This window comes from Cyphellophora europaea, assembly GCF_000365145.1.
Source record: "Cyphellophora europaea CBS 101466 unplaced genomic scaffold supercont1.10, whole genome shotgun sequence".
Taxonomy (NCBI): Eukaryota; Fungi; Ascomycota; class Eurotiomycetes; order Chaetothyriales; family Cyphellophoraceae; genus Cyphellophora; species Cyphellophora europaea.
Window position 1 is genome coordinate 1,155,075 of NW_008481798.1, and position 22,555 is coordinate 1,177,629.

At 54.9% G+C, this 22,555-nt stretch overlaps 9 protein-coding genes across 9 annotated transcripts; 4 read left to right on the forward strand and 5 right to left on the reverse strand.

The window, feature by feature from the left end:
- Positions 1 to 527: 527 nt before the first annotated feature.
- Positions 528 to 2,933, forward strand: HMPREF1541_09548 (uncharacterized protein; the record flags this gene model as incomplete). Its single annotated transcript, XM_008714221.1, has 1 exon — positions 528 to 2,933. The coding sequence occupies one exon, from the start codon at positions 528 to 530 to the stop codon at positions 2,931 to 2,933; it is 2,406 nt and encodes an 801-aa protein (XP_008712443.1).
- A 1,650-nt stretch (positions 2,934 to 4,583) lies between these two features.
- On the reverse strand, positions 4,584 to 6,374 carry HMPREF1541_09549 (uncharacterized protein; the record flags this gene model as incomplete). Its single annotated transcript, XM_008714222.1, has 1 exon — positions 4,584 to 6,374. The coding sequence occupies one exon, from the start codon at positions 6,372 to 6,374 to the stop codon at positions 4,584 to 4,586; it is 1,791 nt and encodes a 596-aa protein (XP_008712444.1).
- Positions 6,375 to 6,819: 445 nt separating this feature from the next.
- On the reverse strand, positions 6,820 to 8,550 carry HMPREF1541_09550 (elongator complex protein 3; the record flags this gene model as incomplete). Its single annotated transcript, XM_008714223.1, has 1 exon — positions 6,820 to 8,550. The coding sequence occupies one exon, from the start codon at positions 8,548 to 8,550 to the stop codon at positions 6,820 to 6,822; it is 1,731 nt and encodes a 576-aa protein (XP_008712445.1).
- Positions 8,551 to 9,399: 849 nt separating this feature from the next.
- Positions 9,400 to 11,172, forward strand: HMPREF1541_09551 (uncharacterized protein; the record flags this gene model as incomplete). Its single annotated transcript, XM_008714224.1, has 1 exon — positions 9,400 to 11,172. The coding sequence occupies one exon, from the start codon at positions 9,400 to 9,402 to the stop codon at positions 11,170 to 11,172; it is 1,773 nt and encodes a 590-aa protein (XP_008712446.1).
- Positions 11,173 to 11,187: 15 nt separating this feature from the next.
- HMPREF1541_09552 (haloacid dehalogenase, type II) lies at positions 11,188 to 11,859 on the reverse strand (the record flags this gene model as incomplete). Its single annotated transcript, XM_008714225.1, has 1 exon — positions 11,188 to 11,859. The coding sequence occupies one exon, from the start codon at positions 11,857 to 11,859 to the stop codon at positions 11,188 to 11,190; it is 672 nt and encodes a 223-aa protein (XP_008712447.1).
- A 753-nt stretch (positions 11,860 to 12,612) lies between these two features.
- Positions 12,613 to 14,081, forward strand: HMPREF1541_09553 (uncharacterized protein; the record flags this gene model as incomplete). Its single annotated transcript, XM_008714226.1, has 3 exons — positions 12,613 to 12,804; positions 12,859 to 13,106; positions 13,133 to 14,081. The coding sequence occupies 3 exons, from the start codon at positions 12,613 to 12,615 to the stop codon at positions 14,079 to 14,081; spliced, it is 1,389 nt and encodes a 462-aa protein (XP_008712448.1).
- Positions 14,082 to 15,777: 1,696 nt separating this feature from the next.
- On the reverse strand, positions 15,778 to 18,024 carry HMPREF1541_09554 (uncharacterized protein; the record flags this gene model as incomplete). The annotated part of the gene is made up of 3 exons (XM_008714227.1): positions 15,778 to 17,256; positions 17,319 to 17,849; positions 17,905 to 18,024. The coding sequence occupies 3 exons, from the start codon at positions 18,022 to 18,024 to the stop codon at positions 15,778 to 15,780; spliced, it is 2,130 nt and encodes a 709-aa protein (XP_008712449.1).
- A 1,320-nt stretch (positions 18,025 to 19,344) lies between these two features.
- Positions 19,345 to 20,868, forward strand: HMPREF1541_09555 (uncharacterized protein; the record flags this gene model as incomplete). Its single annotated transcript, XM_008714228.1, has 4 exons — positions 19,345 to 19,499; positions 19,551 to 19,686; positions 19,739 to 19,861; positions 19,918 to 20,868. 4 exons carry the CDS (start codon positions 19,345 to 19,347, stop codon positions 20,866 to 20,868), a joined length of 1,365 nt encoding a protein of 454 aa, XP_008712450.1.
- A 390-nt stretch (positions 20,869 to 21,258) lies between these two features.
- On the reverse strand, positions 21,259 to 22,035 carry HMPREF1541_09556 (uncharacterized protein; the record flags this gene model as incomplete). Its single annotated transcript, XM_008714229.1, has 1 exon — positions 21,259 to 22,035. One exon carries the CDS (start codon positions 22,033 to 22,035, stop codon positions 21,259 to 21,261), a length of 777 nt encoding a protein of 258 aa, XP_008712451.1.
- Between the last annotated feature and the right edge of the window lie 520 nt (positions 22,036 to 22,555).

Sequence of the window (22,555 nt, forward strand, 5' to 3'; positions counted from 1 at the left end):
CATGGTGCGAGTGCTTCTGGGCAACACTGTTCAAAGCCTCCTGTCCATAACAAGTTTCAAGGTCCAAACGGCTTTTTCATGGGCTTAGTCTTTGGGTAAGATCTTAATGCTATGTAAAACTCCCGCTACGTCAAATATGTCTTGATATGATGTTTCCACAAGATCCCAGGAACCCGCATCTTTTCCCTAGTTCCCAGAGCAGCACTCGCTGGAGGCTCTCCGGCCTTTATGACCGATCCGTGATGGGGGGGGGGGGGGGGGGGGGGGCTTACCCAACGCAACATACATAAAATTACGCTGTGGCCCCCACGCGATCCCCCGCGTATTCGTAAACGACAAGATATGCGAACTCCCCAGATCCTCGTACCATGAAGCTTGGTGAACTCTATACAAAGGCCTCCTTGGAAGCCAGACAAATTGAGCGCGCTGGCTTGCGTCGCATAATCGACGCCACAAGTCCGGTAGACACAAGCATCCATGACAAGGCCCGCCCTCACAGTGAGCATTACCTCCAGCAACGGGTCTAGATGACGTCAGGCGCTCCTCCAACGTATGAGGCTGTGGAGCAGGATGGGGACACGCAAGCAGACCGTCCACCACCGTTTCGACGACGCTCGACGACGTTGAACGAACAGACAGGCACACTAGACACTCAAGGCGACGGGGTCAAGGCCCATTCCCAATTTGGCTCGGATGGACGGCTCGACATCGATCTCGAGCAGGTGGACTCGAAGCTTGTGCGACAGTTCGAACGCGCCGAGCTCGATGCGGCTCAATCCGAAGAGGACGATGCACAGCGCACCCTTTCGAAGTCGACAGTGATTCCAGGACCGCTGAACATCGTCATCCAAGTTGTCGGCTCGCGTGGAGATGTTCAGCCATTCGTCGCGCTTGGCCTGGTGCTGAAGAACCAGTATGGCCACCGCATCCGCCTTGCGACTCATGGCACGTTCAAGAAGTTTGTCGAGGACAACGGCCTCGAGTTCTTCGACATCGGTGGCGATCCGGCAGAGCTGATGGCCTTCATGGTTAAGAACCCTGGCCTGATCCCGGGAATGAAGTCGCTTCGCGAGGGTGACATCGGCAAGCGAAAAAAGGGCATGGCCGAGATCATGCAGGGTTGTTGGAGGTCATGCGCTGATGCCAGCGAGGCCGTCACCGACGATGAGCTTGGCGACCGCGCTGGCTCACGCTCCCCCAGACCAAAGCCGTTCGTTGCACACGCGATTATCGCCAACCCACCGAGCTTTGCGCACATCCACTGCGCGGACAAGCTGGGCATTCCAGTGCACCTGATGTTCACCATGCCCTGGTCACCGACCCGTGAATTTCCTCAGCCGCTCGCGAATATTCGGTCGTCGGACGCCAGCGGCTCCGCGACTAACAAGATGAGCTACACGATCGTTGAGATGATGACGTGGGAAGGCCTCGGTACCGTGACCAACAAGTTCCGCGAGGAGACGCTGGGCTTGCCGGAGCTCTCGCAGGCGGCCGCCACCACTGCTGTCCAGCGCCTCAAGATTCCCTATACCTACTGCTGGTCGCCAGCTCTGATACCCAAACCGAAAGATTGGGGTCCGCACATCGACATTGCGGGCTTCTACTTCCTCTCGCTTGGCACCAAGTACCAGCCTGAAGCTGATCTGGCTGCGTTCCTCGCTGCTGGCCCGGCCCCCGTATATATAGGGTTCGGATCGATTGTGGTCGACGATCCTGACGCCATGACCAAGCTCATCTTTGAAGCGGTTGAAAAGACAGGCCAGCGCGCCTTGGTGTCTAAAGGCTGGGGAGGCATCGGCGGCGACGAAATGGGCAAGCCAAAAGACGTGTTCATGCTGGGCAACTGCCCGCACGACTGGCTGTTCAAGCATGTATCGTGTGTGGTTCACCACGGCGGGGCCGGCACTACAGCCGCAGGGATCGCGCTCGGCCGCCCAACGGTGATCGTGCCTTTCTTCGGCGATCAGCCATTCTGGGGCGCGATGGTAGCACGCGCGGGTGCGGGCCCAAGCTCGATCCCCTACAAGGACCTCACAGCGACCACGCTTGCGGACGCGATCGGCGAAGCACTCAAGCCCGAAACTCTCGAGCGCGCACAGGAGCTCGGTGAGCGCATCCAGCACGAGCAGGGTGCCGAAGCGGGCGCCGCCAGTTTCCATGCGCAGCTGGACCTCGAGCGCTTGCGGTGCATGCTGGCTCCCAGCCGTCCTGCAGTATGGCAGACCAGGACGAAAGGTCTCAAGTCCCAGGGCGCGAGGCTGAGCGCGTTCGCTGCCACCGTGCTCAGTGCTGAAGGCCTACTTGATATCAATGAGCTCAAGCTCTACCGACCGTGCGAGTACGGGATTGAGGACCTGCAGGGCTATGCGTCTATGAGCGATGCGAACCCTGCACTTAGTATGGCGGGCACGGTCGCGAACCGAGTGGTGCGATGGCCAGTCAACGTTGGCAAGGCGTTAGGTGGCATCGTGTGGGAGCCGACGAAGGGCGCGAGAGACGGCGGCTGGCGCGGATTCAGCAAAGGCCTCGGCAAGGGTCTAGGCGACTTTGTCTTTCCCCGGAAGGGCCTGTACCTCGGCGGCTTCCGCTACGGTGTTCGAGCGCTGTATGAAGTGCTCAAGAAGCGCTACGGCGACCAGAAGCTCGGCTTCATACTGGCGACACATTTCGCAGACGGGTTTGAGGAGATGCAAAAAGCGACCGAGGAAGAGCGTCAAGAGGTCCTGCGGCGCTGGGCTGAGATACCGGCTGAGAAGAAACCGGAGGCCAGCAAGAAGTCCAAGAAGACCAAGTCGGTGCCGGCCAGAAAGTCAAGCGACACGCCTGCCGCGCACAGGGTGTCTGTGGCACCGAAGTCAAATGATCTACAGGATCACAAAGGCGTGGAGAAGAGCGCTTCGTCGCCTGTTGTCGAAGGCCCTGCCAGCATATAAGTATCTGTGTTCTGAAAGAGCAATGACCTATATGCGCATTGATTCGCGATGAACGAAATCAGGATGAGCACAACTCATCATGATCTTGGCCGTCCACCAGGTACGACGGGCCCAGGGATGTTCAATCCCATTGCCTCAAGCGGAACTCCATGCTTCTGACACTTACTGCCTCAGACCCCCAACCCCCAAGACTCGGTGCACTCTCATCTCCTACCTGCTTCGCCAGGGTAACGCTCCAGGATGTGCTCTCGGAGTAGACGTCACGGACATAGAGCTCAGCAAGCGTAACTGCTTAGCACTGAAGCATACGTGTTGGTCGTCGTCATTGGCAGTCACGGCCAAGAGAAGTGTCGGTATGGCACCCCTTCTGTGTGAACGGTGGTGCTACAAGGAGTCGCACTCAGCGTGTGACGATGGACCTAAGTAGTCAGGCTCACTGAAGGTCAGCTGAGGACAATTTTGGTCGCCCCAAGTAAACTTATAGATGGGTTAACGTAACTCACGTTTGGTCAAAAGAACCTACTGGATCGTCCAAGTAACCGACTGTTATGTCAAAGTAACTCACTGTTAGGTCAAAATAAGTTATCAAGTCGTCCAAGTATGCCTCCTTTGGTCAAAGTAACTCATTAAATCGTCAAAGTAACTCATGAATCGTCAAGGGAACTCATGAATTTGTCAAGGGAATTTATTGACCTGTGTAACTAATCTCTTGAATAGTCTAGGAAATATACTGAACCCTCCAAGGTACTCGTTAATCTGTCAAGAATACTCTTTAATCTGTTAATAGAACTTATTGATTTGTCAAGAATACTCACCAATTCTCTAAGGGACTCATTCATTCGTCAAGAATACTCATAAGAATACTTATCAATCTGTCAAGAATACTCATTAATCCGTTAATAAAACTCATTAATCTGTCTAAGGGACCTATTACTCTGTCCAAGTAAATCTTCAACCCTCCAAGGAACTCATTAATTCGTCAAAATAACTCGTCAACCCATCCAAGTAGCTCAATAATTCGTTAAAGTATTCCATTATTTCGTTAAAGTAGCTCATTCATCCGTCATGTCATCTAGTCATGTCCCCAGATCATCTCACTGTTACCCTCAAGTACCGTAAGTCATTCATTCCTCAAAGTAAGTTACTCAGTCGTCCAAGAACCTCATCGTTCCAACGAATCAACTCATCAGTCCGTCAAATCAACTCATGGCTTCGTTCGCAGCAGCCCATCAGCTCAGCTCAGCTCAGCTCATCATCTCGTCCAACAGTTCAGCAAATCGTGACTTTGTCTTCGTTGAATCACCAAACCCTTTCAATATATCGTTTTTGTCAAAGCAAGTCATGGGAGTTCGTCATGTTTACCGTTTGTCGTCCAAGTCGTTACGCCTCCCACGGTTCACCAGCTCCCTCGAAGTTACACCTGCACCGGACGGACTCTTGAGTCTTATCACAGGGGTTGCACAGCCTTACAAGTCTTGGCTGAACCCCTTCTGTCGCCGTGTTGCCTGGCAAGAAGGCAGGTACGTAGAATAGGCTGGGCCGGACTAAGGTTGTTCGTAATGAAGAAGAAGAAGAATGGGCCGCGACTCACGTGGAAAATCCACGGACGGAGTGACCATTATTTGGTAACCGGCTATCTAAAACATGGTTCTATACGGCGCTAGCCGGCCCGGGGTCAGGCCCTACGGCTTGCACGTGGGGTATCGTCGTGTCTTTCATGGCTGTTGTTTTCCAATCATGACCTAATTCCTTGATCATGTCTAGAGTAGTGTCGGGAGATGTAACATCATCTAATGCTCTAAACCCTTCCTCGATCACCCATCTCCTCCCCTCGGCGGGCTTGTGCAAGACTTCGCAGGCCTTGCCAACGACCAGCAGACCAGGTGGGCGCGAGCCTTCATCTTCAATTGCTTGGCAGACGTGCTCCAGTGTAGTTCTGATCACTCTCTGATCTGGACAGCTTGCTCTTTCGATCACCGCGCAAGGCGTACTTGCAGGCCACCGTGTGCGCGAATCCTGCTGGGCCTCTCCATTTGGCTCGCCCATGGAGTTGTTGTCCACTAGCGATTCGATCAGACTTTGCACCCGGTGCAGTGCCATCAAGAACACGACGGTCTTGCTGGCCTTGTAGCTAGGCGGTACAGGAGCGGCACCCTTCCTTCCTGTACCAGTGCAAACCACCAGCTCATCCGCCACCGCCCGATGAGTGACTGGAATCTCGGCGAACAAAGGAGCCGATAAGGCACTCGTGACGCCGGGAATGACCCGAATCTGGTACCTATGGCCACGAAAGAAGGCGACTTCTTCAGCACCACGACCATACAGGTATGGATCGCCTTGCTTCAGCCGCAGAACATGCTTCCCCTGTGCCAAAGCCGCAAGGCCCAGCTGCAGCATCTCTTCTTGTGCCGCATCTGCGTTGCCTGGGAATTTCCGAGCTATATGCACGGGAGTTCTCCTTGGAATCAAGGCCAGGATCTCGGCCGGTACGAGCTTATCGGCAAGGATGAAGTCCGCCGTCTCGATAGCAGTATGTGCAGCTCGAGTGAGTAGACCAGGGTGGCCTGGTCCTGAACCTGCGAGAGTAATCACACCTTTCCGCTGGGGTGGTCTCGGTAGGATGGAAGTATCGGTCGGCGGAGTAGCAACCTCCGTAGGAGCAGTATAGGCTGCGAGGATAGCGTTGACGTCTCCGTCGGTTATAGCGGCTAGTCGTGAGAGTGGCCAGTATTCGCAAATCTGAGAAAGCCAGCGCATGCGGCGGGTGCGGAGAGTAGCGGCGGACGTGTCGTCTTCCTTCACGAGATTATTGAATGTGTGTTTCTGCGCCGCTTCCTCATCTTCAATCTCTGGTTCAGGTTTGACAGCCTCGTGTGCCTGCATTTTGTAATCTTCATCCCATATTCTCTTCCTCATTGTGCCAAGTCGTTCAACTGCAACACCGAAGTTTGGAGGAAGCTCAGCAGCAATCTCGCGCCGTATTCGTGAGGAGAGCTTACAGCCTCGGCCTGAGGTAGTAATGCCAACCTGAAGAGGTCCGTCGGTGTGCGTCGAAAGTAGGGTAAAAGTACACAGTGCCGGGGCATCGACAACGTTGACTGGTATTCTCCACCTCTTGCACAGCTGTGAGATGGTCGCTCGGAGAGGATCGCTCGACATCGTTGTCACGAAAACGGCATCAGGGTAGCCTTCGACTTCGGCGCGCCCGAGCGTGCGTAAATGCTCATCTCTGAAGTCTTCCTGAACCCACCTTACAACACCCTCTTCGATCGACTGGGCTAGGCTGTAGTGCACAGCAGCATTCGCAGGCGCTATTACTACTGGGTGTGCCCCAACTTGGACCGATCTCGCGCATCGTGAGGCAGCAAGCGGACCTGAGCCGATGATCAGGTGAATATGTCCAGTGCAGTCGTGCGCAGTGAGGAGCGCAGGCGTCGCCATCGCAAGAGCGGGACCATCAAAACTTGACAGGAATGGCCAATTGTAGTAGTACCAACAACCCAACACCATGCGATGCGGGAAGAATGAGAAATGGACAACACGCCACTTGTAAACCCACCTTCACCTGCGAGCTCGGAGATGTTGCACGCAGCAGGCGTGTCTGGCCCGCGTTTTTTTTGCTGAACATTTTCCTCGGGGAAACATTCCGAGTCCTTATCGCTTATCTGCCGCAACTCCGATTGGCTACGGCGAAATGATGAAATCGACCGCCAAGGCCTGACCCCCCTGCAGTTTTGAGGCTCCGCGGGGTTGCGATGGTGCTCGTCAGGGCAAATCATCTAGGTTCGTGTCTTCGCCGGCTCGATAAGAGACTTGTCTTCGAAATATGATGACTGTTGTAACGTTTCCAAGGCGCTGGTTGGTGTCAAGCTCGTTTTGGGCGAAATCAGTCCTCATCGCTGTCGTCGTCCCAGTTCAACCCCTTGCTCATGTAGGGGCCATCGAGATGATACCCAAGACGCTCGTAATAGCTTCGAACACCGACGCCGCTGATGACGCTGAGCTTCGTGCTGCCGTGTTCATCCCGGGCGATGCGTTCAGCTTCCTTCATGAGTAATGTTCCATAGCCTTGGTGCTGAAATTTGCTTTTCTCTCGCCCATGAATTGGTACAGCCAAGCCGTAGACGTGCAGTTCCCGAACAAGACTGGTCTGTTGGGCCGTGAGCTCAGGTCGGAAAGTATGCGTCGCGCTGCACTTTCTCAGCCGCAGCAGAGCAATGAGAATGTCTTGCTTTGGGTCTTCGTAGGCGAGGAATGTCTCCCATCCGCCGTTGGCAGCATAGTCTCGACGTACCAACTCGACCTGAGAAGGACGAATCTTGTTCTTGACCTCGTTGACGCCGACTTCTCGCGTCCTCACATCACGGCAGGTTGTGCCAAAGTCCTTCATTCTTGATAACGCTAATTCACGTAGATTGCCATTTTCGACGCCAGACGTAACTAGCGGCATTGGAATGTCGCGCTGTACGCGGTAGATGCGGGTCCAAGGAGGAATCAATGCCAGAATGCGGGCAACGAGGTCAACCAGCCCGTTCGGTGTGTAGTTCTTGTAGCGACCAGTTCGCCAAAGCTCATATAAACCAGTACCCCGGATGACCAAGGTGGGATAGATCTTGAGGCCGTCTGTTCGGAAGTTGGGATTCTCGAAGTACTCCTCGAATTGGAAGACATCTCTTTCCATGCCTACATTCGGCAGATCGGGCATCATGTGTGACACAACCTTGAATCCGGCATCCTTGGACAGCTTGAATGTTTCCGCAACCGACGCGACAGTATGTCCCCGATTCGTATCTCGAGCAACATCCTCGTACAGCGACTGAACACCAATCTCGAGTCGGGTGCAACCGTACCGTAGCATATCGGAGAGATGTGTATCCAGACAGTAGTCGGGTCTAGTTTCGATGGTGATGCCCACACATTTGATGCTCGACATCTCGCCGGCAGCAACAGCCTCATCAACGTTTTCTGTCTGATAGCCCGACAGAGCGTTGTGTAGTTGTGAGATGAAGTTGTCGCGGTAGTCCTGTGGAAGAGACATGAAAGTACCACCCATGACGATATACTCAACCTTGTCCACAGAATGTCCCAGTGACTTGATTTGATCTACTCTTCCTCTTGCCTGCTCGAATGGATCATAGCGTGCACGGATCGCTCGCATTGAGGTAGGCTCGTAGCCGGTATATGACTGCGTTGAGTACTCAAAATCGGAGTCTGGCCCACCTGGGCAGTAAACGCAAATGTTGCCGGTGTATGCGATGTGTGGACATCTGTGGGGTTTAGACATGACTGCAACAACTGCAATACCAGACGCTGTCCGGATGGGTTTGGCTATTAGTTTCTGGCTCACAGCTTTCTTGTAGTTCTCAGGAACAGCCGCCAGAATCGCGGTCAATGGCGGCTGCTGGCTGAGTCTGTGCTTCTTTGCGACTTGACCGCGGAGGCTGTTCAGATTGATGTCTTTCTTGGGCTTGGAGTCATCGTGGAGGGCATCATACTCCTGGATCAGAGCGTTCGCTATATCGACGCAAGCTGCTGCGAACCTTTCGCTTTCAGGTGGCAGCTTTTCATTCTTGCCTACCTTCACCTGCGTTCGCATAGTCATTGTCTGCGTGGCCATTTTCGGCGCAGTGAGACGCTTCGAGCGTCTACAGACTGCTTTGCTTGGGGTAAGATATCAGGAGCGAAGGAAGTTCACTCTGAGTTGTGGCATTGGCTTTGTTGAAATACTGTCAAATAAATGTTTCCTTACGACTTCCCGAAACGAAATGTCCGCAACGGCGGCAAGTAAATCCGCCCCGCCTCAGATCCGGGTCATTTCGATCTTACCATTCACCTACTTATTCTTGTCGCCGATTTCAGCTCATTGCTGGCGTCTTCTGCGGCTTCAACAACTGGTCATAGACTAACGATACGAGCCATCGCAGTCACATTTCACGGACGACTCTTGGATAAGACTTCTTCGTCACTACAGCTTCGGGTCTAGTGTGTTTGTTCAGAACACCCGGCCTTGATCAGCAGATGCCATAAAGATCCATGCTCAGCTCACGCCCTCGCTCCCGCCTTGCATCAGCGAGTGATGCATTGCAACATGCAGCTACACCAGTGTAGCTCGTTCTCAGGCATATGGAATAGACGACAAAAAGCCTTCGCAAATGTACAAACCGGCACCTCTCCGTCCGAGGAAGACTAATATCACCCGTAAGCGCACGGGCTGCAAAGTTTGCAGAGCCAGACGCTCAAAGGTCATCATCCACTCCGCCCTTCTTGGGCATATGCACGTACAGGACTAACACACGGGTAGTGCGATGAGTTGAAGCCCTCATGTAGTACTTGCCTCAGGCTGGGGAAGCATTGCGAGCCTGTAACATCCAGTCTCACGTTTCGGGAAGTGCTATTTCCTTCCAAAGCGGCTGCTTCGCCTTCGACATTGAATGATTCGAGCACCAGACAGAGTGTCGGTACTCCGATGTCAACACTTCCCTCGACTTCGTCGAATTGGGCAGACAACGAGCTAAATCGCGTCAATGATATGCATGGGGGTTGGGACATTCCAGCGACAGGAAATGGCAATGCTCACCAGAGGGCCGAAGCGCAGATTCATGGCCCATGCAGCCCAAGTTCACTGGTCAGCGAGACCGGTAATGTCCTGCGTGGTGAGAATGATTCGTCCCTAGGCATCGCGTCTAATAGCTGCACTGCATGGAGATCCGGGCTACACGGAGAATCGAACGAACTGCCTGGCAGTGCCGCTGTACCTGCTACAATGGGTCAGCTCTGCCCGATACGCGTCGAGGAACGGTGCACCACTGTCCCTCGGACACTAACTCAGACCAATGCTGAGAGTCTTGTGGCGTACTACACAGACGCCTGGACGGTACACTGTCTACCCGCGCTGCACCCTACATTCCGTCATCTTACCTCGCCGTCTGGTCTTGGGTCGGTCGTTACAGACAGCATTGTCTCTCTAGCGGCATGCCGACTGAGCAGAAGACTGCCGCAGCGGAAGCTCATCTTCAGTGCAAAAGCTCCAGCCATGTCTTTTCGTCCGGACGGCGACCACGAATCACTCAGCTACGAGCACTACGGCATCGTGATGCACAGATTGGCTACTTGGCATCCCCGGAACTTCGACGCGAACCCTGTTTTCGGTCTGGCCTTGCTTGTCATGTTTTGCTATCTGGAATCGTCAATGGGAAACTTTCGAAACTTTCACTTGCATTCGAAAGCCATCAAAGTTCTCGTACAGAACCATTCTGACACAGTTCTTCAGTGTGGACTCGCACTACTAGCCGCTTGGATCGAGGTAGAAGCGCAGAGCTGGTGGCGGAGAGTATATTTCAGCACCCCTGAATTTCACCAGGGGAAGCATTCCGGATCACCACAGCTGCTTGAACCGCAATTGGCTGCTGCGCTGCATACCAGCAACACTCCCAGAGCATCGATTCTACTTATACTCTGCGAGTCTCATCGGTTGAATAGCACTGCTGTTCTAGTCCGCTGGGGTCAGCGACATGATGAGAAACTCCTGGAGAGCGTCGATACATGCGCGGACCATGGACCTAACACTCTTGAAAGGTATACCGCACAACTCGAATGTCAGTCAAAGATGCTGGACAATTGGCATGCTTCGCAGTCAAGTACCGATCTGCCGATCTCTCCAGTTGCCCTGTGCCCGCAAAGTAGCCTGGGCCAGCCACTTCGATTCAGATCTCACGATGCTGCCATGAACTTTGCGTACTACGCCACTGCTCGTGTGATGCAGTGCATCCAGCCGCTTCAGATACTCGGCCTAGCATCGACAGCCGGTCTTCCCTCGGCCTACAAAGAGGCAGAGATTTGGATCTCGCTACTGCTTGGCATAGCCGCTGGTATCGACTGGAGAGAATGCATTAGGTTGAATGTCTACAGAGTTGGATTTGCCAGTCTGCTACTCGCCTGTGCCCTTCGCTCGCATAATCTGGCCATTGGAGCCTCAATGCAGACCTGGCTAGAGGAGAGGCTCCAAAATACCGATTTTGAGGAGGGCAATTTCCCTGTGTTCCAAGTTCTTGGGACACTTCGCCTTATCAATCGTGAGCGCAGCAGGGGTTGGGATGTTATCTCCCTGCACCAGATTGAGGATGATGGAGGCGGAAGCGGCAAGCTCAGCTCGTATCATAGCCAAGATCTGCAGTCACTCGTGGTTTATGGAAGATCCCGGGCTACTGGAGAGCTACGTGTGTATCAGCGTACATTATGAGCATGGTGAGCCCATTCACAAAAAGTCCTCCAGGGCATTGTCGAGAGTCCTGCCTTCTCTGAGTGGCTTTGCGTCTCCCGCCGGGGCGAGACCGATGCGATTGTGCCAGACGACCTTCATGCCCGCGTTGGTCGCTCCTTGCACATCTCCCGCACTGCCGGCAACAAACAGCACATCACAGGCCTCCAAATCCATTGCCGTCAACAGAGCCTGATATGCCTTTTCGACAGGCTTATAAAACCCACTCTCCTCCGCCGTCATCACCGCATCCCAACCTGCGTTCTCGCCACCCTGCCAGACCCTTTTGGCCGCCGCATGTCCGAGCTCTTTCGAACAATTCGTAGCGGTCGCCAATTGATATCCGCGGCTCCTCAATCTTCTCAGCACGTCCGGAACCTCAGGCCATGGCGCCAATTTCTCCCAATCGCGCAGCAAATTATCTGCAGCAGATTCCGGCAATCCGGCATCCCCAGCTGAGCTGCGCACGAGATTCTCGTACGGTACATAGATACCTGCGCCAAAAGTGATTTCTAGGTACCGTTTTCGCCAGCGGTGGCCTTCAGCTGTGGTTCCGGAGGGCGTGCTGGCGTCCCAGAGCGACCAGGAATCAAGGAGTGCTGTGAGCAAGTCGAAGATGATAGCCTTGGGGCGCCATGGTTGCGCTTCTGGGTCGTGGGTCGTAGACATGCTGGCTATCTTGAGAGTCTTGTGCTGGTGCCGTAGACCTTGGGTGGTGCTAGTCTTAATTTCGCCTGGGTTGAGGTGTCAAGGTGACATTCTATCCTGCTACTGTCCCCTCGATACTTGTAGACGTATTGGACACGAATTCGCGCCCGGGTTGCTCCGCGTTGGTTCCGCTGGGAAGCTTACGATGACTGCAGGAAATGAGAAGACCAACCTCTGTACCACTCTCGCCACTCGTAGCTAGTGGAGATGCTCAATTTGAGTTGGCGATTACCACTCCTATCCTAGCGCATCTCTCCTGCGCACCACTTTCGGCCTAGTTCGATTCAATATGCTACAACTGCCTGACCTGCCGTGGGATCACTGCTCAAATTTCGAAGCGTGTCATACTCTAGCAACACCCGAATGTGGACCTCTTCGTTACTTTCTTGAGAATTCGAGAAGAGTGGCGACCCTGCCCTAGCGCTGCGGTCAAATTCCGCCGAGACTAGGAAATACAGCTGGTTAGATGCTACCAGATGGGCCAATCGAGTTTTGTGCCCTACACGGAATGTGGTGGGAGAAGTCTTCAGTCACCTTTCGCAGAAACGAAGTCCAGAACACAGCTTGTCTTCAGGCGTGCCCCGAGATATTACTTAAAGCCTTCCCGAGGCTCGAGTGAGTCTTCACATACCCTTCAACACTATACACGACCTCATCTGCTAGTACACCGGTCTGCTACTGTCACAGAGACCCATAACCGAAGCACAGTTCGAAATGACTGCCTCACTCAGGTCCCCAGCCAGTAGCGATGGCGCAGAATCCGACGTCATTGGCAGAGACATTCACGACGTCGCCAAACCCGCCGTGCTGCTCGACAAGGCCAAGATGCAACGTCACTGCCAGACCTTACGCGCCGCTACTGAGCGTCTGGGTGTGGACTTTCGATTCCATGTGAAAAGTCACAAGGTATGGGACACGTCTCAAACCTGCCAGGGGGACCGAAGCTGACTCTTGATCTAGACCAGAGAGGGTCTAAAGTTGCAAGCCGGTGAATCGGCAAAGAATATCCGTCTGGTGGTGTCTACGATAGCTGAGCTGGAACATATGCTGCCAATCCTCCAAGATTTCCAGACGACCGGTCGACATGTCAACGTGCTATATGGGATCCCTCTACCACGTTCTCAAGTCAGCCGACTTGCGGCGCTCGGGCGACGGCTCGGCGCAGGCAGTATCTCGGTGCAGTCGACAACGAGCGTCAGCTGGAGCATGTCAGCCTTTTCTACGGGCATGCAAGGTTTCCAGCCGGCGTCTTCCTCAAAATTGACACGGGCTACCATCGCGCCGGGCTGCCTCCGACAGGCGTGAACAAGAGCGGCCTCGTGGAGAGCCTGATGCTTCTCGAACAGCAGGGCAGAGCCACGTTTGTCGGCCTATACTCGCACAGCAGCCTCAGCTACGCTGATTCCACACCACAAAAGGCCCTACTAAATCTCGAAAACGAGATCAAAGGCTGTCTCGATGCCCTCACCATCAACTCACACCTCTTCCCGGCGGCACAGAACCTGACCATCAGCGTCGGCGCCTCACCCCAGGTGACCTCCATCGAGACCCTCACCAACCCTACACAAGACACCACCTCACCCTCCCGTGAAGCCACCAATCTCCTCCGAACCATCCGCAGCGTCGCACATGCCCGTCCCAGCGGCTTCAGAACTACCCTCGAGCTCCACGCCGGCGTCTACGCGCTCCTGGACGTGCAGCAACTCGCCACGCACTCCCGCGGCGCCCAGCTCGGGGCCTGCGAAGACGAGATCGCCGTCTCTGTCGTGGCCGAGATCTGCAGCGTCTACAACGACGGCGAGCGCGCCCAGCCGGAGGCCCTGGCTGCGGTGGGGACGCTGGGCTTGGGAAGGGAGCCTTGCGGCGCCTATGCAGGGTGGGGGGTCGTGGATCGGGAGGCGTATGCTGGGTTAGGGCGGCAGGATTCAGAGAGGCGGCTTGTGGTGGCGCGGGTGAGTCAGGAGCATTCCATCATGGCGTGGGAGCAGCGACGGGAGGGTGAGGGCGAGGAAGTGTCACCTGTGCCGCCTGTGCCGCTGGAGGTGGGCCAGACGATCCGCATCTATCCGAACCATGCGTGCGTCGCGGGGGCGCTGTACCCCAGGTACTTGATTGTGGATTCATCCGATGATAGTGGGGGGAGGAAGGTCATTGACACGTGGGAGAGGGCTCGTGGGTGGTAGAGACGTACATTTCGTGTTAGCCCATGAAGTCGCTCAAACCCTGTCCTTGATTGGCCTTGTACCGTCTGTACCTGCCGTTGTCCTTATACCGAGAAATGGTAAGGTTGCAGTGACTCGTCTATAGCTACAGGGGTCCGGTGCTGCTCAAACTCATTCGCTTTCAGCCGCTCATACAGAAATGTATGTCCCGCCGAGGCGGAAAGATATGTGACGCAGCACAAGAACCCGTGTTCCCAGTTCCCAGCACCCTGCCTACGTTCTGGTTTATCCAGCTTCACTGTGCTTCTAGCGAGTCAGACAAGAAGTGTTAGAATGTACTGTAAGTTGCGCGGTATTTCCCTGTGGACAGCCCCTTAGGCCCTGTGAGCTTGTTGGATGTTTTTCACACACCGGCGGCGAATTGCTGCACAGGTGACGCGGGAGCTGAGGAGGTAGTTTTGCAAGCTGCTCATTACCTGCATTATCTGCCACAAGAATCCGTCAGATTTGGCTGGAAATTTTGAATTTTGAATTATGTCTTCAACAATATATATGGATGTGGAAGGATTGAAGTGCAGCCTTGGCTTCATGAACAAGTCGCCATACAACAGAGCATGACGGCCGTCCACCGTCCCCCTGGTGACTCTGCCAATGGAAGGTTCGAGCGAAGTAAGTTGCTGCTCTTCACACGATATCTTAACCCACATCCCATTATGCAGAATTTTTTCACTCTATGCGTGTAAAGACCTTGTCACTCCCGGTAGGCCCCCGAGGTCAACGTGAAAATAACGACGAGAACCTTAGTGGCACGCTCATGGGTTTAGATGTTAACTGTTAACTTGGTAAACCCAAGAGGAGGCAGATATCGTCTGGTACGGTCTTATTGGACTTGCGCAGTTACTAGTCTTGGAGGGAACCCCGAAAAGTGAATTTCTGGCAGCAGAAGCGCTGCTTGTTACGCGACAGGACGAGGTTATCTTGCTGGAGCTCCGACCCAAACACGGTGTAGATCCTCTTCGAGTTGAGAGCATCAAAAGCATGCACACGCCAAACACATTGAATACCGACCTAACATACACAGTACTATCTGTGAACCCACAAGAGAGCCTCTGAGCAAGTATATTAGCCTGCAATGGGTACAGTACAGTCAGTCGCAGGGACTGCTTAGTATCATAGTCATGGACGAACACAGCTGAGCGTAGTGGGCTGATAAACACTCAACTCTATTCTACTGTAAGTAGTGTCCACGCGGATACTACTTCCAGTAGATACATCCACAAAATCCCCCATCCGGTCGTAGCTTTCCCCAGGTCAGGTCAGGTCAGGTTCAGGAATAGCGCAGTAAAACGGCCGACCCACACTATACTGCAATACACTCGAAACCTGGTCAAAAACGGAACTCGCGTTCACGAAGAGTCGTAAGCGGTAAACACGCGATGGCGATCCGGAGCTTGAATCACTAGCCAAGCTTGGTTTGGGCTTTCTTGAGACTTGTGCCCGTTCTACCGAGCGAGGCATAAGTTGTTATAACATAATTCATTTTGTAAGAAAAGCTCCACTATCTTTCCTCTGTTGTTTGTTCTTGATCATTCATAGGCAGGCGTCTTTGCCGCACTAACCCCACCGAGAAGAAGCAAGCTGATTGGTGAATATATAAGCTATCAACTACACATAGTATCGCACACACGTTGACTTCGCCCCCACAACCTCACACGTCTCAGCTTGCGGTGGCCGGCCTCGAAGCTCCTCCCTGCTTCTTGGCGCTGTTCTTGGCGCGCACCAGCGCGGGCACGGTGCGCCAGAAATGGCGCGTCTCCCAGATCGGCAGGATACTGCAGATGAAGAAGGAGATGAAGGCCCAGAAGAAGGCGATGACGATGTAGAAGGTGAAGAACTTCTTCGAGTAGATGTAGTGCGAGAGGAACATGGGGATGGGGATGATGAAGTCCATGGAGACGGAGAGGACGATGGCCAGCGTGAGGGCCATGATGTAGGTGCGGCGCAGTTTCTTGGGGTCTTCCATGGTGGCGAGGTCTTCGAGGTCGTCGGCGTCGAGAGATTGTGTCTCGCCGACGCTGTCGTCGCTGTTGTTGCTGGTCGGGACCTGTTTCTGGTCGCCGGGTGTGGGGAGCTCCGAGTTGGTGTTGGGGGTAGTTGTCTTCTCTCCAGTTACTGCGTCTGTGTCGGTAGGGCCGACGGTTGAGGCGGCAGCGCCTGGGGCGAGGTGAAGCGCGTTGATGTTGCGAGTAACTGCCCAGTTGAACCTCTCCTTGTCAGGCTTGATGAGAGAAATGGCAACGGTGACAATGAGACCCGTGAAGAAGCCGGCCATGTTTCCTGCCAAGGTGGGATACGAGTTACCGGTGGTCGTGATGTTGATCTCGCCGTGGTAGACCTTAGCCGTGACAAGCCAAGCTGTGAGTCCAGCGCAGAGTCCCACGATGGGGGCAACAATCACTGCGAGCTTGGTTTGGCCTTTCCATGTGATAGAGAAGGCTGCGGGCATGACGCCACCTCCGATGAGCAGACCCATGACCAGGAAGAGCCAGCCGAGGTTGATGCCGAGAACGTTCCAGATGCAAGCCCAGATAGACATCCAAGCTGCACATGCAGCGACCATGATATGTGAGACGTTGATAAGGGCCTGGGGTGTGGCATCTGGCTTGACATACATTTTGTAGATGTCAAAAGTCAGGATGGATGAGACGGCAATGAGTTCAGATGCGCATGCCGAAGTGACAGCCAAGAAGAGTGTGATCAAGAGGGCGATACATCCGCTTGATCCTGCGATCGCGACAGCTCCAAAAGCCGAAGAGAGACCAGCTGAGACTTCGGTCGCAGACATTCCGTTCGGGTACGTGGGGAAAGACGGGTCATCCGTAAGAGCGACGGCAGTGAGACCCAGGGTTGTCGCAAATCCAAATGGAATGGCGTACCAGGCGAAGCCGCCCATGATGTAGCCCGGGACGGCGGCTGTTGGTCGGCTGGCAATGGCTCGCTGCCAGTAGCCTTGGTCGAGGAAAACAGTACCCATTCCAGAGCACAGTTGGATGACACCGAAGATAAGGCCGAAGTTAGACTTGAGCGTCAAGTATGACCCGTCAGTGTTTCCTGCAACCGGTCTGCTCCGGCTGGCTTCGACCAAAAGGTCGTAGAGTTTGCCGGGCGACCCGATGAGGGAGTTGGCCGTAAAAACCTAGATGTTGTCAGTACGATCGCGCTGAGCCAGACTCTTCGGAGAGTTGGGGTGGTACATACCTCAAACATGAAGTACAGGATAATCACCATGACAATGAGCGTGTGGGAGTAGTCGCAGATGAAACTTGCTCGCAGACCACCAATAATAACATAGGCCGCCACTCCCAGCGGAATGAGCCAGACTGCTGCATACACGTTCATACCAGTCAAACTGGTGACAACAGCGCTTCCACCCAACAGAAGTTGACTAGCCACCAGAGTGTTGGTCATCAAGCCGAAGAAGATGAAAATGCAGTGCGCAACGGTACCGTAGCGCGCTTGAATGATCTCGAGATAGGTGTGAACCCGGGGTGCGTTCTGCTTGACCTTGCAAGCCAGGACCGAGAACATGAAAATTTGCACCGTGGCGCCGGCAGCGTACCAGAACGGGCCTGAAACGCCATACTGGTAGGTGACGGTGGAGGATTGGAGGAGAGTGGCCGCCCAAGTCCAAGCAGAGACCGTTCCGCAAGCGATGAGACCGGACTTTATACTTCGACTGGCCGTGTTGAACTCCTCGCTCATCATAGAATTGTACTTGGTGTATCGATTCTGTGGTCATATTAGCAACGATGTTCATCTGAAGTCTTTTCCAGATGTAGTTTACCTGTAGGTAGGTGACTCCCAGCATGAAGAGGGCAAAGAAAAAGCCAATGCCGACGACGACGCCATAGCCGGCGGCCTGGGGGAGAATAGGTAGCACGGACCCGGAGTCGGAGTCAGACATGGTTGCGACACCAAGTTAGTAATGAACCGCACGAGACGTGTAGATGGTCTGGCAGCACGTTGTCCGTCGAGATTCTAGGAAGAGGCCTGAACCATTCGAGCAGGCTACGGGCCTTGTCATATATATCCACATTGAGGGAACTTATCTTGTCGAGGACACAGACCCAGGCCCTGCAGCTCTGGCCCCGTCCTGATCTGGAGCGCGCCTCTGCCGGGCATATGGTTCTAAGAGGGGGTGGACATTTCTCGGGAGTGGTGGAGCGCGGAACCGCTTGATACTGATACTGACACTGATTGCAGGCAGCTCGCAGCCTTTGGCGCTAGTGTCCAAAGATACCCGATTTTGATAGCAGAACCTTTGGTCGGGTATCGGCCGAGGTCGCAAGCCAGCCACTGGATTGTGGCTTTGATTGGGATTGGAAGGTTCTGACTCCATTGAGGATGGCCGAGCAGTTTGTTAACGTGTTAATGCATCCCGCCGCGTGGCACGGAAGATGGTTCCAACGCAACACTGCCTCGCTGCGACCAAGACTGACACCTGTTGTTTGGTAACACACTCGTGTCCCAACTCGACACTGACGTCGTTGCCATTATGGCAGCGATTCTGTCAGCGATGGGGGAAGTCCGCTGGATCCGCCGTGAGTGGAATACTGAGCGGGTACGCCAAGAAGGTACGTACCCCAGCCAAGAGCCAATAGCCTAGTTTCATATCTCAACGTTCGACACCCATACACCGGTAGTAGGCACGATCTTCGTGATAAGCCTTCTCTGCATCCCTGAGTCTCCGCATTGCTTTATAGCAGCTGTTAATATCATCAGATAAGCCGACGTACCGATAAACCGCATCTGGTGAGGTGGCTAACGCGTCCAGGCAAGTCTGAATGCCGTTCGATAAGCTGACGCTCTGATAAACCTATTGTAGCGACCCAACAACCATCTTGCGCCAGCTATCTTTATATCACAGTCGAGTATATGGTCTGATAAACCTAATGTGGTAAGCCTGCTACCGGCTCGAGCGCTGAGCACGCGTTCAGCGGGGATACGCGCACTATCTATGCAGCCCCCGACACGGTATGGTGTTGTGCCATACATGATAGTTCAGCTAGTGAATAGCTCCAAGAATGTTCCAGCATATGTGGTTGGTTGAGACCCCTCTCGCTCCAGAGGCTGGAAGCCTGGACCCGAGGTACTGGCACGCGGGTCCAACGGAGCTCTACGCGTAGCTATAAAACCAGAGGAGGAGAATATCCTGGGGCAGCTATACGCCGGCCGTTTCTCCCACCCAACATCTCCTCTCTCGGTTCTGAACAGTCCAGACAAAATGTTCTCCCGCACCATTGCTACCAGATTTGCTACCAGAGCTGCCCCAGCGGTACGCGCAGCGCCCGCGTTGAGACTTGTCGGTCAGCGAGCGTACGCAACAGCCAAGAATGCGCCGCTAGCTGAGAAGCTCTCTGTCAACGGTGACAGACTCTGGTATGAAGAACAAGCAAATGTGGTCAACTCACACTGACTCCTGACGCGCAGGGATGACATCCATTATACAGCACAATGGAGCGCGCCTTCTCCAGGAGGCGTAAGCCGCCTGTGTGCGGACGAGAATGACAAGAAGGCACGAGACTGGTTCAAGGAGCAGGTCCTCGCGCTGGGTGCAGACTACAAGGTACAACGCAAACATCCCGATCGTGTGAACGTAAAGCTAAGCAGTCGCGCAGGTTAATGCCACCGGCACACAGTTCGCCTTGTTTGCGGGCGAGGACAACTCCATCCCACCCATCGCCATGGGTAGCCATCTGGATACTGTCGCCACTGGTGGCAGATTTGATGGCCCGCTCGGAGTAAGAACAAGTCCTACCCACCCCTTCCCTGGAAACAGGCCCTAATCTGTACTTAGGTCATTGGAGGTCTCGAAGTGGTGCGGAGCATGAAAGAGCAAGGCATCAAGCCGCGGGCGCCCATCGTCCTCATCAACTGGACCAACGAGGAAGGCGCGCGGTTTTTCCCCCTCCTGGGCTCCAGCATCGTGTACGCTGGTCGCTCCACCGTGGAGCAAGCGCACGCAGCCACCTCCAACGACGCATCGGCGGCGACGATGGGCTCGGAGCTGGCCAAGATCGGCTACGTGGGCGACGGGCCCAACACGTTTGAAGAATTCCCCATCTCGGGCCACTTTGAGATCCACGTGGAGCAGAACACGGACCTCGAGAAGGCGGGCAAGCCGGTCGGCTGGGTCGAGGGGTGGGAGGGCATGACGTGGTACGACGTGCACCTGGAGGGCGAGGACGGGCACGCCAACACGTACAACATGAAGCGACGCAAGGACGCGCTGGTGGGCGCCTCCAAGATCGTGGTCGAGCTGGAGAAGCTGGCGTACGACCACAACGGCCGCACCACCGTGACGGGCCTGCACAGCCGACCCTGGGGCGCCTGCAACATCCAGTCCAAGACCAAGACCACCTTCTGCCTCATGCACAAGGACGGCGCCGCCCTCGAGAAGATGGGCGAGTCCATCATGGAGAAAGTCCAGAGCATCGCCTGGGCCCACGGCCTCGACGTCAAGACCGAGCGCACCGTCCACTTGCTGCCGGGTAACTTCTGGCCCGAGGCCATCGACTGCGTGAAGCGTGCCTGCGGCGACAAGGGCATGGGTTCCAGGACTCTGACCGGCCACGACTCCACCATGACCACCACCCTCGTGCCCACCGCCATGGTGTTCGCCCGCGCCAGAGACGGCGTCAGCCACTCGCCCAAGGAGTGGACTGACAAGGAGGACTGCGCTGAGAGTGCCCTCGTGCTCGGCCGCGCTGTCCTGAACTTCGATGAGTACCTGAAGCAGAAGGCTTAAGTTAAAGCTGCCCGAGCCCGAGCCCGGCCGGCGGAAACCAAAAAATGGTGTGTGTGTTGCATTGTGCATTATATTGTTACGATTAGGTGTGTCACGTCGAAACGATGTGTCAATCGTCACATGACGAGATCATAAAGGTGGTTGGAAAGGGGGGAGAAGACGCACCATAGCGGGTGTGGTGGTCTTTTTTATACCGAGGCCTCTAGTCAGTTTGCCTCTGATGTCTATATCCCATGAATCTATCGTTGCTGGATTCGGTCCCAATACCCACTCCAACATATGCACCGCCGATTACCCCTTTTGCCAACGTTGCCTTCTCTGCTGTTTCGTACCAGAGACAGATTCCCCAATCCCGCTCCGAGTCTGCTATATATAGGTCCGACAATGCATTCAATTCGGCAACGGCTCCGCCTCGACGATCTTCAAGCACTCCCAAAACTCGCTCCAGTGATGCATGACGGCCAGCGCGCCACACTCCTCCCTCAGCATGCGATCCATCTTCAGGGCCAACTCCTTGCCCCCCTCGGCATAGTAGGGTCCCACATAGCCCATCAAAGGGATCCCCGCGCGCTTGGCCGCCGTGGCTCCGGACCGACTATCCTCGATCGCCAGCGCCTCCTGCGGCTGCACGCCCAGTTGCTCACAGGCATACAGATAGATGGCGGGATCGGGCTTCGACGACGGCCCGCTGGGCAGCGACGACGCGGCGCTAAACACCTTGCCGGAGGGGAAGAAGCGGTCCTGGCCCGTCTTGCGGATGCTGGCCTGCACGCGCGTGATTGCCGAGGAACTCACGATCGCCGTGTCGTACCCCCTAACCGGCAGACCGGCCTCGTCGTGCAGGGCCCGCAACATTTCCATGCTCCCCTCGCAGGGCTCGGCGCCCTGTTCGAGGTTGGCGATGATGACGCCCAGCTCGCGCGCCACGTACGCGTCGATCTCGGGCTGCTCGAGGGTGAAGCCGTGCAGCTCGCTGAGGGCCAGCAGTTGTTTGCCGAAGGAGAGGCCGACGAAGGCGGACATCATTTCGGGGCCCGTGTATTGCTTGGCGATGCCGTGGGCGCGCAGGCATTCGTTGGCCAGCTGGGAGCAGCCGATGAAGGCGATGTCTTCGCTGAGGACGAGCGTGTTGTCGCAGTCGAAGAGGAGGGTTTTGATGGGAGGCATGGTGGGCGGTAGGGGTGTGGGCTTGTAGACGGGGGGAGTTGATCTGAAGGGAGCAGATTGGGTGGATGGTGAGAGATGGGTCAAGAGGGAGAGCCTGGTTATGGAGGGGCTAAATGTTGAGCGAGGGACAGATCAGATTGAGAGAATGAGAAGGAAAGGTATGTTGTGTCTGGGCAGGCAGTGAAAAGATAAGATGCAGTCTTTGATATCGTTAGTAGCAAGGTACATTTAAAATCCCCAGTCCCAACCCCAATGTCCGGCATGGGTCTGCCCTCTGACCGCCGGAATAGCATTGCCAATACTTTTGGCCCTGACGATCACGACTGAGCGCGCTGTGATGGGCCATCTCACCGCATTGTAAGCGCTCCTTTGGCAGACGTGTCCCAAAGACCGTGGGTGGGTGGGCTGTCTGGGAGGAGTTTACGGAGGGGAGGTCCACAATAAATTTCTGTTGGCGGGGACCAAGGTGAGAGCCTTGCTGAGTCAGTGGGATGTCCATGCAGGTGGTAGCCTCGTGTGA